This window comes from Amphibalanus amphitrite, unplaced genomic scaffold (assembly GCF_019059575.1).
Source record: "Amphibalanus amphitrite isolate SeventyFive unplaced genomic scaffold, NRLGWU_Aamphi_draft 000090F_arrow, whole genome shotgun sequence".
Classification (NCBI taxonomy): Eukaryota; Metazoa; Arthropoda; class Thecostraca; order Balanomorpha; family Balanidae; genus Amphibalanus; species Amphibalanus amphitrite.
The window spans coordinates 783,192-800,577 of record NW_024881586.1 but is presented as its reverse complement, the minus strand read 5'-3'; the positions used below and the strand labels follow the sequence as shown (position 1 = coordinate 800,577).

Below are 17,386 nucleotides of genomic sequence, written 5' to 3'. Positions count from 1 at the left end.
TACCCAAAAAAAAAAAACTGTCCTAGTGGTGCGCGGATTTTATGAAATAGACCTCATTTGGCACGCACTTCATCGATGTGGAATGACCAACAGCTTTCAGTTTAGGTACTTTATGATTGGGTATCTTGATGGAATCAAAGGCACTGAACCACAGACTACAATCGCATATTGCAACTCGAGCCACTTTGTGCAACCAACCAACCAACGCAATTATGTATTGTGCACTGTTACGGTATTTTGTTATTTCCATGCATACATTATGTTCCGTTGGCCGAAATGTAGGGTTAAAGGTTGTGTGCCAGCTTTCCTGGACCGTATGGAGTTAATGGCCCAGATAAGGAGAACAGGATTTTTAGAACTTATCCATACCTTCAAAACTCATGGAAACGTCTTAAATTCTTCAAATTTTGAGTACCCCAGTGCGAAATTCGCCCCGACGGGTTGTCGGTCGTACCCCAACCACATTTCACACCACTATGAACAATAAATGCACACACTGAAATCGCTATTACCGATATGCTCATCCAATCAAGTTTCGATAAACCCGTTCATCATCATCTCCTGCGGTTTCGAACACGCCTGTTAGGTGGTGCGGTAGACCGCGCCCAAAGCCAGGGCCCCGGTAACGTGAGGTAGCCGAGTCGGGGCAGCGTGCGCTGACCCAAGCCGGGGCCGCGCGTCCTCCCGGTGTCATGTGATAGCCCGGGGCTGCCCTCGGGGATGCGGTAGACCGCGCCCAAAGCTGCGGCCCCGGCTTGGGTCAGCGCACGCTGCCCCGACTCGGCTACCTCACGTTACCGGGGCCCTGGCTTTGGGAGCGGCTTCTGCTCATACTTTGTGGTGCGGTGGTGGTGCGTCGGGCCGTGCGCTCTGACTTCGGCCAAGAAAAATGCGTCAGCTGATCATTGTCATTTCTGCCACTTGCGTGTGAAGAAATGGGGTCATAACTTAAGAGACGGCTTTTTCATATCAATTATTTTACATAAAATCATATTTCAAACCATAAATAATGTTCGACAGCCAAATAAAAGAAACAATACCAATACAGGCTTACAGTTTAAGGCTCGACATTGTGTTGTCTACGATTAGACAGCTGATAACTCATTCCCGTACGTCGTAACTCTATAATGACCTTTGCTTATTGTCACATGTGCGCCGCATTCGCGATTGTTGCCGACGCCTGTTTGCGGGTCAGCCCACTACAGTTGTTATACATATCGAAAAACCGATAAACTTTTAGGCGAAAAAGGCACTATTCCAGGCCCATTTTTGATTTTCTTTGCGATATTAAGTAAAAACAGAAGCTTCTTATCCTAGGAAAAATAAAATGGGAAATCTTTCAAAGGTGGCACACTACCTTTAAAACTTTAAAGATCAATATGCTTTGGTGATTGGTCTTTGTATCAGCAACTTTCCTTTTATAGTCATTTGTAGCAGTGTTCTGTTGCCCTAACTTTATCATCAAGTGTTCGTTTGTTGATTTATTCAGTGACGTGTGTTATATTATACCAGTAAAACGCCTTTTGGGCGAAGAACGAGCGAGCGAGATAGTGAGCCCTGCACGTGCAGAAGGGCGAGAGGGTACTTCCAACGGACTTGTGCAAAGCACCCTTCTAACCGGTCGCTAGCGGTGTGCCAAATTTGAACGCAATCGGCCCAGCCGTTCCTGAGATCTGGAAGCGGCATTCTGCACGTGCGCACGTGCAAACGGGGTCCAAAATGACTTTTGCACGGCACCCTACTAACCGGTCCCCAACCGTGTACCAAATTTGAGCGCAATCGGCCCAGCCGTTCTCGAGATCTGGAAGCGCCCCCTGCACGTGCGCACGTGCGGTAGCACCCTAACCGCAACACATGGGAATGCATTGCCTGGTGGGTGCCTACCTGTATGCCAAGTTTCAGCGAAATCGCCCCAGTAATTACCGAGTTACTGAAATGGGAACAAATTTGGCACCTCTTCTTTTTGTATTTTGCACGTGCAGTGGGGGTCACTCACATAGATCAAGAGTATCCGACCTTTGGTAGAAGGGATGCGGCTACCCTATAAAAAGCAAGACAATCGCTCAAGCCGCTGCTGAGATATGGGCCTCTCAAAATCACTATTTTTGCAAAAGTGCTTGAACACCCTTGACTTTTCACGTGGCACGTGCCACGACGGTCACTGAGATGGATCAAAAGTAGTCAATTACGGGGTAGAAGGGATGGAGCTACCCAGCAAAAAAGACCGCAGGCCAATCGGTCCAGCGGTTGCTGAGATATAAGCCTCTCAAAAGCGTTACAGGCCGGACCGGGCCGGGCCGGGCCGCTCATACTGAGATTTTTTCCGTTATATAGAAAAGACTTCGCTTCGCTCGCTGCGCTCGCTCGCTCGTAATTACTGATTCCGAGTCTGACTCTGTCATTGTACTACAGGGTGTCCCATAAGTTCCTTCTCACCTAAATTTTTCTTTTAGAGGCTCTCTTATTTAAAGCCACGCTTAATTTATTTTGTAACTGAGCTTTTGGGGTTGCCATGGCAACTGTGAATGTGCTCCACGGTAACTAATTCGTCTAGATAAAATATTTTTGCCAGAGAGTTCACTTCCTGTGGAGACCGCTTACGCCGCAACATAGAGGTCTCCGATACGGGAACGTCTCGGTATTTAGTCCGCACTGGGCCATTCACGACGGTTGAGGGTGATTGAGGCCATCCAGTATGTAGCCAATGTCTGTCGCTAACTGGACGCACAGTCAACAAGTGACGCCGATGATTTGTCGGGAGTCAATCGCTGCAAGTTTATGCTCTTTTTTGTCAGCTTTCACGAGTGAGCCATGTGGCCAAAACTGTGTGGCGCCAAAATGGCCGTCAAAAAGGTCTTAGCGTTAGAAAGTTGGTAAACAGGCTTTTCAGGATGCATTGCCAGCTGTCTAAGAGTATCATTTCGGGGTACCTAACTCAAGGTGACTTAAGCTCTACTTACCGGAGGGCTCAAAACAGTCAAAAACGTCTTAAAATGGCCAAACATGCGTTTCGTTATGCCTGAGGCTAAAAAAACTGGAGGGCCGATGACATCAATGTGGTCATCTGGGCTACCTAGTCCGTGCTCGAGATAAAACACCGGTCCAAACCCCAAAACGGTCCCATATGGGCGACGGAAAAAGCTTTTATGTCATCCCGCTTTATTCCTATGCAAAAGGCCAGGGTCACGGTAATGTGGGGTAATATGCGTCCAGACACTGATCACGTTGCGATTGATACTCCAGAAACAGTCTTGGACGCAGAATGCTTCTCCAAGAAGATCTAGTAGGAGTTTCAGCTTTCTAGCTTAACTTGAACCGCAAGTATGACCACATTTTTTTAGGAGAAAATGGCATCCGGGAGGTCGTAGGCCCATCTTCAAGCAAGACAGTGCATCAGTGCACAGGTCAAGCAAAGTTTAGAAGCAGTGCCAGGAGACTGTGATAGGCGTGTGTGGTAAGATCACATCCCAGCCAACTCATCGGATCCCAATTTCATAAAAATGTGTTGGGAATATTGAAATCGAGGCTCATCGAAGCGAAGCGGTGTTCCAGCATTGAGGAGCTCACGGCGCATGCCAAGTCAGTCTGGGCTAACTTCAAGCCTGCTATGCTGCCAAGCATGCCGGTTGGCATGTCGCAGCATGTATTCATGTGTTTGCCTATGAAATGGGGAGCACATTGAGGGGTTATAAACATATCAAAACGCAATGTACTCTGTTTTACATGCAAATATAAGGTGAGAACGAACTTATGGGACACCCTGTAAGTCCAGGTACACATTCCTTCATAAGGATCGACACCGACAGGGGCAGGAAAGCCCGCACGTGTCTATGCCAAATTCACCACCATTTTATTGGCAATGTCAGTGCGACACAATCGTCTGTCTGCTTCTATCTGTGTATCTGGGACTTATAATTGTATGTGTCATGCATTATTGCCTTGTGTGTGGGTCTGCTGCTGGGGTCTTTATGTTGTCCTGTATGGGACTGCATACCTATGCGTTCTGTATCAGTATGTGTACGCTCGTGTGCCAACCTCTCCCCCCGCGCCTGCAGCTGATGGACAGCAGCGGCGAGGGTCAGCTGGACCTGCGGCAGCTCTCCTGGCTACTGGGTCTGCTGACCCGCAGCGACCTGCCCACCCGACTGCGGCTCTTCTACTGTCTCCACCTGCCGCCGCTGCTCGACCAGTTCGAGATGGACTCGCCCCTCTCCGGTGAGGCGCTGGCGAGAGGACCAGGGAGCTGCGCAGGGCAGGGTTACTTTACCGTCATTCATTCATTACATCATTATCATTCATTATCACAGAGTTACTTTAGTCAGCTGCACAGTTCTTCCTCGGTTTTCGCTTTAACTGTCATACTTCTACGAGTATGACAGTTTTCGCTCCAACACCGTATTATTGAAATAACGTCCTTCTACATTCATTCCCTGCAGACAACACTGAGGTAGCCTCGGAGGCGTGCGAGTACTTTGACGCTCTGAGCGCACCGGAGCCGGCCTCTCTGAGCCTGTCGGAGCTGCGAGAGCTACTGCTGGCAGACGGACACCGGTCTCGAACCGTCAGTGGCACCAGCTTTACCTCTGGTGAGCAGGGGAAAGGAGAGAGAGAGAGAGAGAGAGAGAGAGAGAGAGAGAGAGAGAGAGAGAGAGAGAGAGAGGGAAAAGGAAGAGGGATGGGATAAGGAAAGGCAAAGGAAGGGAGACTTGAGACAAGAGGCTGGATGGGAAGGGAGACATGGGACGAGGGACGGGATAGGGGAGGCACGAAGGCATGGGACGATGGGAAGCGATGGGACGGAGAATGACTGGTAACGAACGGAGTTGGCTACCCGTCTTGTGGTGGGCACAAGACGGCGGAGGGAGGCAAGAGACGGAGATCAAAGGCCCGATACAGAATGAGAGGGTTAGATTTATAGGCCGAGACGGAACGGAATCGCCGGCATTCAAGGTTCGTGGAGCTGGTATCATGATGCATCATGACTCATGAGACCGGCTTAGTAGAAGCAATGCAAAGACTCATTCAAAGGTAGGCATATGAAACCCTCCCCACACACCCAATATTACTTGGTACGCCCGCTGAGGTGAAAAAGTGCCACCTCTTCGGACTTGGTTGCAGGAAACGTGTGATTTCAGTAAAATACATTTGAATACATACATTTTCCCTCGGACGTAGTTGCAGGAAACCCATTAAATATTCAGTACAAATGGCCTTAAATCATACTGTTACCTAGCGTTTGTTTATACTGTAACGGAGCAGCACACTGTGGTCCATTTTTCGCTGCTATTAGTGGATCGTACGTCGTGCAATGGCCTTTGCCTTTAACCGCACTGCACTGGACTCCAAATTGTGGCATGGCCAAGGCAACAGTCATATCTTTGAATATGTTATTTCCTCTGTTAATTACAGTTCATTACATAGCTTTAGAGTCCAAAGGGATCATTTATTTTGTTGATTTATACGTCTGCTCTTTAGGCTTCAACTGTACGCCGTAAATGCTCCTGTATGTTTAGTCAAACCTTAGCTTTGGTCAAAAACATCGGTGGATTTTGGCGTTTATTGCAGAAGAGCTCTGTGTTTATTTTAGTATATTTATAAATTTATCCACAAACGCATGCCAGGATGGATGGAAATGTAATGCGAAAACTCCTCAAAACACGCTAAAGATGCTCCGCAAAACTGTGTTTCCGTGAAACTGTGAAAACTGTGTTCCGAAAACTGTGAAAAAAGTGTCGAACCCGAATAGATAAGGCCGCACACAAGAAACAAACAAGAAATATGCGATGAAACCATTGACACCATTCAGGCCAGCTTTGGTATCACTGACTCGAACTGCACTGCTTCATTTGGCTGATTTCGTGGTCATCACTGTCTCATATTGCTCCCCATTCCCCAGGAGTCAGCGGTGCCGGTACGGAGGAGGGGCCCCGGGTGCCGCTGATGAACCAGAAGCAATTCATCTACATGTGGCGCACCCTGTACGACATGTTCAGCGAGGAGCAGTCTCAGCCGGAGATATTCCACGCCATAGCGCATGTTGGTGAGTGGATTTACTGGCGTATGTAGTCGTTTTCACACTGTCGGCATCACTGTCATCACCAGTCATTGGGTGCTGTCACGGACGTGTCATTACTGTCCTGGCCATGGGTGTCACTGTTAGGGCGGTCAGCGTGTTGTAATGGCTTCCCTGTCAGTCCAAATAACTAGCATGAGTCCTGTGTGCGAGGAAGCCACCTTGCTTCGCGCTATCATTAACCCTAAATCGCTTCCAGCCCTCCCCATGCCCGCTAGGTCCTTGTGAATACATTACCTCGGCCTTGGGTGCAGGAAGAGTATGATAGCGGCAGGTAGTCTTGAATGTCAACTCTGTATAAGTTATGGCTTGTTTACGATCAGGTATCGCCGTCCCAGTCTCTTCAGTGTTGTCTGACACTTATTTGCAGGCTGAAATAAATGGGAGACCATTTCGACGCCATTTTCAAATGTCATGGCAGTGCTTCATTAATGTACCGAGGAAGTGTTGTGGCGTAGCTGATGTGCATTTATCATGTTGCCTTGAGTATTTTTGAGGGAGTATACATACGAGTGCTCGACTTACTCTTTGGCTTACTATCAAAACCAAAAGCACTATGTTGTAGATTTTAAGGACTGTCGTTTATAAATTTATGTTGATTTTGACGGTAACACAACTGACAAGTGATTTTGGCGTAACCACGTTTGGAAGTTCGCGTATGTACAGTTTCAGCAATATATAAACATGAATATTGAATATTTTTGTACGCATATTTCCGGCGTACCGAAATCTGCTACCGATCAACTTAATTTTCTTTGCAAAACACTGAAACAAAACCCCATTTGAAATGGCCTTTCCTTTTGAAGGTACGCTGCTGCTGCAGATAGGGGAGGTCGGTAAGAAGTTCCAGCGGGAGCGGTCGGCGTCATCAATCGCCGCTGCCGCCGCCTCCGCCGACTCCGCTTCAGGCGTCTCAGCGGCCGACACTGACGCTACCACCGGTGCTGCCACTGCGAGCACTGTTAGTGGCGGTGCGGCGGCCCGACCAGAGTCGACGCCAGAGGTGAGAGTCTAACCCACAAACCTATAGTGGCATCTGCTGCACCCATATACTTGTATTGACTCATGATATCGCTCGTATTCTGTTGTCGCTCACTTTTTCTACCAAGTCAGTACTGCTGTCTTGCTGAAAGGTATTCTAATCTAGTATTGTATCATACAGAAGATGAGAAGTGAGCTGAAACATGTATCGTGTCGAAGTGTGCAGAGCTCTGCACCTAAATTCCAGTAAACAATTAGGTAGCGGTCTATCATCGAACCGATCTATAGGGCCGCCGAGACACTGTTGTGACCGTGTGTTACCGTTCGCCGCCAGGCTGTGCCCGTGGCCGGCGTTACAGACATGTCACTACTCTCGGAGGCGCTGTCGGAGTCGACAGGCGACGAGCGCCGGTCGGAGGACTCCTCCGACCGTCCTCCTCCTCCCAACTCCGTCCTGGAGGACCAGGAGGAGGCCACCGAGCCTCCGGAGGCTCCCACCGACGCCGACTGGGCCGTCTCGCTCGAGCAGTTTGTTGCATCAGTGGTTACAGAGCCAATGCTAGTGGCTTTCTTCGAGAAACGCTCCGACGTGAAGGCTGCGGTGATGAGTCTGCGTAGTGTACGACTGAACCGGCAGACGTCTCTCAGTTTTGGTACGTCGCCAAACGAGGCGAGTGGGCTACTCTGAGGGTTAGATCTGCAGTGAGCGAGCGAAGTCAACGTGCGTCGGAAGTGGCTAATGAATTATACCTGCTCGGTACGGTGTCTTGTGAGGACTACCAGCCGGGATCGGTCGTCTCTTGATAGCCACTACTCGGCCAGTACAGGACTCGACTGATGCTCGAGGCTGGTTTGGACTCGCCTGTTAGCTTTCCTCAAAGCAGCCGGTAAGCCGTGACAAGCACAAACCACGACCTATATACGTAACAACCAGCTCCGTACGGGGAGGGGTCGTGTAGGGCTTTGTGGAGACCCGCATAGCATTGAACGGGGAGTGTATGCCTATCGTGTGTTTTTGTTGTAAATGAGGCACAACGGGGACCTATTTATCGTATCTACCTACGGTCTATCAACGTACACGAGGGGTCGGTCCTGCATTCCAGTGTGTTTGTGCCAATTGGCGGCTGCGCTTCTGGCTGCGTATTGTTTCGATGTGCACACACAACTACATGCTGCGCGTGCAGCGCAGCGTTTGGGGTCGAGCTGGGGGTTCAGTCGCGGCTTTAAGCACTGTTTTACATTGAGCGCAGGCTTGGAAGGTTTATCGGAGCGCGTGGCAAGGTACTACTAAGGCTGTGTGTAGATGCGAATTTTACGTAGCGGGGTTGCGTTGTGCCTTCTCTATCTAAGACGCGTCTGTGTGCTGTCGTGCGACGGACGTGGTGGGAACAGTAAGACCTGCTGCCGAATTTCGGCCGTTATGGTACGGGGCTTTGAACGAAATGCTCGATCGAACGATCGCTCTGCATTGCGGAGAGGCTATGTTTTAAATCACGTCAGTCTGCCGCGGGGGTGTTTGTATTAAATACAGTCTGTCAACTACTGCTGGAAGTCGATGTACCCCGCGCTGGTTTCGGCTCTATCGTCCGCTTTGTGCCTGTAACAACGCTTCGCTCTCGTCCAGACGAACTCCGAACCATGGTTGTGAGCTTTACCAGTGCTGTTTGTTAAATCAGGATTATGTGCGAGAGATCTTATATAACGCCACCGATACACCCGATTCGGGCGACGCTTGAAGCGGTGTCAAATATTACTGTGGTGCTGCTGTTTCTTCCTTGGTCTGCCTGCGGTCGGTCTGGTCTCGTGGTCGGGTCTGGTGGTCTTGTTTGCCAGAGGTCTGGGTCTGTGTAGGACCACTGTGAGCCGCCTGCCTAAGGCGGCTGGGCTGGACCGTCAGTTGGGTTCACATCTTGCAAGGGACTCCGCTGTGCCAACGGGCATACCTTGTTACTGGCTCAACTCTCTATGTATGTGTGTTTGTGGGAGGGTTCAACCGCGACCGTGTCTGCGTGTTTGTATGAACGTGTGTGTGTCTGCGCTCGCGAGTCGCGTGTGTACGTTTCGGCAGCGGTGCCAAAGTTGAATTACTGGCGAGGGTGTTTTATTTGTTTAACGCTGAACAGTGCAGTTTAGTGTCCGTTTGGCGCGCCTGGTCCGGTGCTACGTCTTATGGCCTGTAATAAATATTATGTATACCTACTTGAGAAACATTTGTGATACAGTGGTATCGGAGCAAGGAACAGCTCAGTGGCGTATATTTTGTGAATAGATTCCATTGGCTAGATTCCATATCACTACACATAAAAACGTTACCTTAGGCGAGCTGATTGACAGGTAGTTATTGAACAATTGAATTGAAGGTAGACAGTTGAAACGACGTGACACCCAATCCTACAGAAGTGTATTGATTTTAAATGATAATTCAATTTGGCATAAAGACCTGTTGTAGGTTATTACGCTGTAATGTTTTAGTATGTCTTGTACCCTTTTATTGATGTCTTCACTCAATGAATTAGATGTAGGTACGGTTTACTGAGACGCCATCAAACTTCGCATGTCTCCCACGATTGCTAAGACCGCTCTAGCTGCACTGTCGACCTCCTCGACGCAGCAAGACGGCAGCTGTGCGCTGCAGGACGACCACAGGTTGGTGACCATGTAATATTTTAACAGGATTTATTTGGCGCCGAACAAGATACATTTACACAACAAAGGTGAAACATTAAGCATCCAGGCTTTTACGCGTTGAACGTTAAAACGGAGGCAAAATTACAAGTTTCTTTTCCTTTCGTACGGTCAAAAATGTGCACACGCCGATTTTTGGAATTAAAGCGCAAATGAAATAACACACCAACACTAACACTGATATGTCACCCAACCTTGCCAGAGGCGTGCGTATTTAGTTCAGCGTTTGTAGCGCAACAACCGCAAATAAAATACACAGGTCTTTTGACGCGTGCCCTCTTCTCTCCAGCTCCCGGCTTCAGCGGCATCTCGGGACATCGGAGATGTAGTCGCAGCTATTGATTTGGTCATTCCACACGAGAGGCGACGAGCAAGACATGGACACGGGCTTGCCGTTGGAACATTGGTAGTACTTAGTGCAGTCGGTTTCGTCGATCATAAACTCAACTCCTTCTGAACATACGACTGAAAAAAGGACGGCGTCATCAGAAAACAGTCTCCACAATCGCTCATTCATAGACCGGGGTATAGGTACCTATGTACAGAGGTCTATGCCTCAATATATCGGTTGATGATTTTGCTCAAACCACAACGCACTGCGGGTAGTTGTTTTGCTCACATTTACTCTTATTTTCTATTTTACATCTGTTACCTTTACTGGCACTCACTACCTACCCTCTCTCATATTTCATACTCGAACTATACCTAACACCTAGCCCGGTTATGAAACGTGCGGAGCAAAAGCGCTGACTTACCCGTCTTGCTGGGCTTTGTTGTGGTCTTGGTGGGTGCCTTAGTAGCAGCGGACGTGGTCTTGGATGTTGTCTTAGTGGTAGATGACGTTGTGGTCGAAGATGTCATCTTGGCAGCAGTTGTCGTTGTGGTAGAGGCTGGCGCCCTAGCAGCCGGTGACGTTGTGGTCGACGTTGCTGACTTAGTAGCGGTAGACGTAGTTGTAGATGGAGTCCTGATAGTGGATGATGTCGTGGATGGTGACTTAGTAGCACTAGACGTTGATGGAGTCCTGATAGTGGATGATGTCGTTGCTGGTGACTTAGTCGCAGAAGACGTTGCTGACGTCGATTGTTGCGTTGAAGATGTTTGTCGAGTTGTAAACAGTTGCTTTCGTTCGGTGGTTGTGGACGAACTCACCGAAGATGACGTTTCAGCGGCTGTTGAGAGAGAGAGAGAGAGAGAGAGAGAGAGAGAGAGAGAGAGAGAGAGAGAGAGAGAGAGAGAGAGAGAGAGACAGAGAGACAGAGACAGAGACAGAGACAGAGACAGAGACAGAGAGAGAGACAGAGAGAGAGAGAGAGAGAGAGAGAGAGAGAGACAGAGAGAGAGAGAGAGACAGAGAGAGAGAGAGAGAGAGAGAGAGAGAGAGAGAGAGAGAGAGAGAGAGAGAGAGAGAGACAGACAGACAGACAGACAGACAGACAGACAGACAGACAGACAGACAGACAGACAGACAGACAGACAGACAGACAGACAGACAGACAGACAGACAGACAGACAGACAGACAGACAGACAGACAGAGAGAGAGAGAGAGAGAGAGAGAGAGAGAGAGAGAGAGAGAGAGAGAGAGAAAGAGAGAGGAGAGAGAGAGAGAGGAGAGAGAGAGAGAGACAGACAGAGACAGAGACAGAGACAGAGACAGAGAGACAGAGAGAGAGAGAGAAAGAGAGAGGAGAGAGAGAGAGGAGAGAGAGAGAGAGAGAGAGAGAGAGAGAGAGAGAGAGAGAGAGAGAGAGAGAGAGAGAGAGAGAGAGAGAGAGAGAGAGAGAGAGAGAGAGAGAGAGAAAAGGATCCATGGCGCATTTGTTGGAGGATGGAATTGGAGAGGCATAGTGTCAATAAATTACAGGAAATAGGGAAGTTATCCACAGCACCTAAATTGTGTTCCTAGTCGTTTCAATATCGGTCAATTAGCGATTTTGACCGTTTAAACGGCCCATATATTGATCGAAGGGCATTCGTTCCGCCGACACCGCTTTGCCGATTTACACCCCAGCCTATAATAAGGGCAAACCACAATTTATACCTATATGCCATGGATGAGATAACACATGAGATAATAATATTATCTCATCCACGCCATATGCCTCAGCAGTTCAGGGTAAGTTTGTACCACACTTACTCGTCTGGCTGGACTTCGCCGCGGGGGTGGTCGATGACCTATCAGAAGTGGTCGATGACCTCTCAGCAGTGGTTGATGATGTCGTTTGTTGTGATGACGATTCCGACTTTGTGGTGGATATGGCCGTTTCAGTGGTTGAAGAATTTGTTCCTGAAAGTGTTGTTTTAGAAGTTGATGAAAATAAGTATCATTCTAAACATGTATAGGTACCAAGCACATGTCGTCAGTCGTGCAAACATCTTGGTGTTATTTTCTATAGTGTCTGTTGAGCTATAAAATGGTTGAAAATGGACTTTCTCCACAAAGTTCGTTAGTTCGTTGAAGCTTTTGATGTGCATTTACATTTCTGCATCAGCAACCCTGCGTATCATCTCTTCATTCGATCTTCTGAAATCGTTCATTTAATAAGATTGGTATAACATTCTTTGGAATTAAAAAAGTAGATGCACCCCCTCGCTATCTCTTCTTCTCGTATCGCTTTATCGCTCCTCTTCTCCTCCCCTCCCTCCCTCTCTCCTTACCACACTCTGATTTACTGGTCGGCGCCAGTCCCTCGGGACAGGAGCAGGTGTTTGACTGGCACGTGGCCACCCCCGAGGTCAGAAAGCTGCACTCGCGGTCATCGGCACACCAGTCGCCCAGGTACGCTGAAACGCACAGACACTATTTAGTGTTCAATTTCGAGACAAACGTTCAAGAAATAATAATCGAAACCGGAGTAAACACATCGATTATGTTCATAGCGTGCATCCTATTGATTTGACTAAGTGTCACATTATAAAAAGCACATCTATGGTAAATACGGACAGACAGCGATAAGCAGTATGGAGGAATAGTGTGTCCTGCGTGAGTAATCGAGTGCATGACGAGTGCTAATCTGCTCCACACTTGCCGAGCGTCCAGTGAAAGCTCGCTAGCTTTTTACCGACCATCGTACTGTGTATGATAGTTCTAGCTAGCCCGCGCCCCGTAGGGGGGGGGGCCGAAACGGCCCCCTGTCTTTTTCGGTCGATATCTCCTAAACGGCTGGAGATATCGCCACCAAACTTTCAGGGCCCCTTTGGGCATCAATTTTACACATTGTGACCAAAAAAATTTCCAGAGGCTATGATAGGTTGGCCACAAATGACGTCAGAGTGACGTCATGTTCTGTCATTTTCGACCGAAAAAAGACCTTCGCGAGAAGACCTGTCAGGCCTACAGCTTTGAAGATACAGAAAAATGATCAAGGCATAAAAGGTGTAAAATTGACAGGGCTACAAAACCGCGATCTCGGATTTTTAAAATTTTTGAGTTTTGACCCCCAAAAATCAAAAAAGCATTTTTTTATATATTAGCCAAAAAATCCAAAAAAATTTTTGAGTTTCGAAAAAAACGGAATATATGTGATAGTACCTACCGTCTTCTATCTACATACTAAATTTCAGATCGATACCTCGTTTTTTGGCCAAGTTATAGCGAAAAAACTGTTCAAAAATGATGACGTCAAATTTTCAAACTCAATTTTTGGCAATTCTAGACCTCGTAGAGCAAAACAAAGACCACCATTAGACTCCTCGTGACGAGCTGCATCGAATTGATACCCATTTTATGCAAAAATATCAACTTTGAAATTTGACCTAATTTGACCTGACCTTGACCTGACCTTCACCAAAACGTGACATAGGCTGGCCCCAAAGGCTGCCTAACCCACATAATCGCATTTGTCATGTAAAATGGACCATACAACATGCATCACACGACACTTTCATATTGTGACCCCCGGTGACCTGACCTCGCTGTAACCTGACCTGGTATCAGTGACCTCAGATAGCAAAGTATGTGTTTGACGAACAATGTACCATCGATGGTTTTCAATAAATTACCAATTTACTCGATTTCACAACACATTTCTTGAAATGCCTGTGAACGGTGAAAATCTGACCTTTGACCTGACCTGTGACGTGATCGGTTTGACCTAGGTCAATGAAATTTGGTCACAAGGTAGTTCCCGGGTGGGGCTATCGAACGCCGTTTGAATTTTGAAAATCGGCCGGTAACTTTCCGAGATCTAAGGGGGGGGGGCCGAACGGGGCGCGGGTTAACGTTCTTAAAGCTTTCCACAACAAACGAGGCTAGCATTGCTCAGTGTAACTAATAGATAAAAAAGTAGTGAAGACGGGCATTCATCCACACTCATACAAGAAAGCAAACATTTATCGTATTACAGCCATCACCGGGCAGCCGCGCCACGCCACTCAGTCACCACGCTCCACCTAATCCCCAGCCAGGTCACACCTAAATTTCCGGCAACAAGTCCAACACTCAACAGGCCGCTGCCGTGCAACGGTAAAAACGATTACCTAGGGTCAGCGGTCATTACCTCAGGCCAGAGGTCACCCAAACGTAAACGGTTTTGCCTTTGTAAGTACATATGTACGGCAGGTCGGGCCAGACCAGGGTCCAATCTCACCAAACGCCGTGAATGCGCATTTACGGCATTTGGTAACGTTAATGAGCATTCAACATTTATTCATTCATTCATTAAGGCAACATTCATAATCATCGACACCAATAAAGACATTGGACGAGATTAGATGGATGTAGGTACATACTACATAAAAAGAATACATTTCATATTATTGCCGGTAACTCCGGCCAGTGCTACCGAATCCTATTCACGGCACTGGTAAGATTGGGCCCTGGGCTGAATCTTACCAATGCCGGTCGGCAAGTCACCAAGTCCACTGAAATTCAGGTCATGCGTGAAATGCTGTTGGCCACACACCGTCCTATACAGCGGCGGGGAGCGGCGGGCCCACCCCGCCACAAAGGTCGGTCGCTCACTTCTCGGCACTCACGAAAAAAAAACAGATTCCTTAACATTGGAAAACATATTCTCAATGCTAGGATAATAAACAAAACGAAGCTGGCTAGCTTTTTAGGCCCACCGCGTCGCTATACCTTGTGCTGTACGCCGTACGTCACGTCGAAACTAAGTTGTAGGATCTCAGAACAGGTTACAGAAAGTCTGATCATAGCTACCGAATTCCGTACCGGCATTTGTTCAGACCCTCTCTTACCGATTGCCCTCAATTGTAACGGTAACTGGTCAGTCTTTTTTCCTTACCGATTGTTTATTTGCAGATGCCTAAAGCAATACAATGTAGAGGAACACACAGCCCCAGTCTTAGCTAACGCCTGCGTTTAGCTGTCATAGTCCCTCAACTCTCTCTCTCTTACCACGGTCCACGAATGCCTTCCGGTAGCCACCTTTCCGTGCTTCTATCCTCAGAATACAGAAATCCTCCTCCTCCACGCCGCAACCCCACTCCGGGCTGGACAGGCACCTTTATCTCATGCGGGCTGCTCCCTTGGAGCGGCACCGCAGCTCCCGAGGGAGCGCACCCCGTAGCCGGGTGCAGAGAGTGCTTGGGGGCTGGTCGGCCTGTCCATTTGGACGGGCTCAGCCCCGGCGACTCTCTAGGGTGTCTGCCCAGACCAATGTCTCCCCCTAATTCCTATCATCCTTCCGGCTCTGCAGTGGTTTTGTCAGACCGAAAGGGCCTAACCCAACAAAACAAAACAAACAAACAAAAATCCGGTAGCCGTTCAGCCCCTATCTTATCGAGCGTCTCCCAACAGCTGTCTTATCTCTCTATTCTTTCTTACCGAGTGCCTCCCGGTCTTTGTTCATACCCCTCCCTTACCGAACGTCTGTCGATATATTCACCCAGTTCCGTCCTTACCTAATGCCTCCCGATACCGGACGCGGCTCGCCAGCGCCGCCGGCCTCTGGCTGTTCCTGTTTCCACGCACATTCAGCTGGGTGCAGCTCTGTCCATCAGGATCGTATAGCCAGCTGAGACAGTCGTTCTCGGTGAGACAGGAGATATGGCAGTGACCTGCGTGGAAACAAAACGATAGGTTGTGACTACAATGACAATTGTGATCGTCGGTTGGACGGAAAGCAATTATTCGTACAAATTCCATGCTCAATTTTCACTTACCTATTCACCATGATTATTTTGCACACAAGATTGGACAAGCTCATATTTATCAATTTGGAACGGTGGCCACTTTCAAAACGCTGTCGATAAGGAAGTCCCAGGAGCTCCATGGACTTTCTTATCGACTGCCTACGAAATATGTAGCCCGATCCCCTCAGTTGGTACGGCCCCCTGGTCGCCTGTCACTCACACTCAGTCTCGCTGGTTTGCTGGAGTACCTCCTCCGGCGGCACCTCGCCCTCCGTGAAGCCCCAGCTGGCAGAGTGGACTATGAACGCTGACGGCGGCAGCGTGAGCTCGGCCGCCGCTCCGAGCAGCCAGAGGGCGGCCACCAGCGCCGCCACCCTCTCCATCGCTGTCGACGGGCCGACGACGGAGGCGACAGTGGCCGTCGGCGGAGGCGCGACTCACCACCGACCTAGGCTCCGCCCCCGCCTCAGGAAAGTTTCCGAGAGACAGTATCAACAGAGAAGCAGGGGTACTTTGCCTTAGCGAGGAAAAGGCATTCATATTTCGCGCCGTTGCGGGGGGAATGTTTTGGCGCTACATTTACTGAATATTCTCTTTACTATCAGCCTAAAAAGGCGGCACATGCGACATGCCACACAATACATCGTCGTTTTCGAAAATTCAGTTAAACCAACAAAATGAGTTTTCATATTTCAGCCACGAAGGGCTGAAATATTTTCAGAAAATGCCTAGGTATAGGGACTATTTCGACATTAACCCGCGCCCCGCTGGGCTATTCAGCCATGCGCGCCCTGCTGGGGGGGGGGGGCAGATTCTGCCCCCCCCCTGTCTAACTTCCGAACCGGTGGTCGTAGAAAGACGGGGAAAACGGCAATCGAAAGCTCTCAACAAGGCGGATCTTAAGAGCACAATTTGTTTTGCTTAAGTGGGTCAGAGGTCAGGTCAAGGGTACAAAATGCAAGTTTCTACAGTATCGGCCTTGCACCGTAGTTGCCGAAGAATGGACTGAGACTGATTGCCCAAAACGTGTTCTAAGACTACCAAGACAATATCTGTTGCATACAATGTCATTCAAAGGTCAAGGTCAAGGTCAGGTCAGGTCAGGTCAGGTCAGGTCACCAAAAACAAAATATAGAAAAGGGCATATGTGCGACACATGTTTTATGGGTCATTTTACTCATAGAATTCAATAGGCACACTCAATAAGTGATATGGACCACCTCTGGATGAATTTCAGGTCGAGGTCAGGTCAACGTCAGGTCAAGTGAAGTCAAATTTTGAAGTTGGTTGTTAAGGCCTAAAAAGGTGTCTATCTGATGCAGTTTTTCACGGCAAATCGAATGGTGCTATTTTTGTTTCCGTACGAGGACTAGAACTTCCAAAAAAAAAATCATTTTCATTTTTTTTTGTGTGTCGTGACGTCATACAATTTTGAATAACTCCCACATTTTTGAACCGATTCTTCTAAAAATTGGTATGTAGGTGCACATAGACCACTTCTCTGACATTTATTCCGGTTTTTTCGATACACTCAAAATTTTGGATTTTAT

General features: G+C 48.4%; 1 protein-coding gene and 1 long non-coding RNA gene across 10 annotated transcripts in view; one reads left to right on the top strand and one right to left on the bottom strand.

Annotated features, from left to right (window-relative positions):
* LOC122380066 (TBC1 domain family member 9-like) overlaps positions 1-9,253 on the top strand; it is a 98,023-nt gene extending 88,770 nt beyond the window's left edge. For all 9 annotated transcript variants that reach the window (XM_043362852.1, XM_043362851.1, XM_043362853.1 and 6 more), the window contains 5 exons: positions 4,056-4,215; positions 4,437-4,586; positions 5,897-6,040; positions 6,880-7,076; positions 7,389-9,253. In XM_043362852.1, the coding sequence (XP_043218787.1) occupies positions 4,056-4,215; positions 4,437-4,586; positions 5,897-6,040; positions 6,880-7,076; positions 7,389-7,742 (1,005 nt within the window). In that variant the 3' untranslated portion in view covers positions 7,743-9,253. The remainder of the gene's footprint in view (positions 1-4,055; positions 4,216-4,436; positions 4,587-5,896; positions 6,041-6,879; positions 7,077-7,388) is intronic.
* Positions 9,254-9,715: 462 nt separating this feature from the next.
* On the bottom strand, positions 9,716-10,874 carry LOC122380065. Its single transcript, XR_006256275.1, has 2 exons — positions 10,495-10,874; positions 9,716-10,204 (listed from the first exon to the last, which is right to left on the bottom strand). It is a non-coding gene; the product is annotated as an uncharacterized LOC122380065 (long non-coding RNA).
* Positions 10,875-17,386: the final 6,512 nt, after the last annotated feature.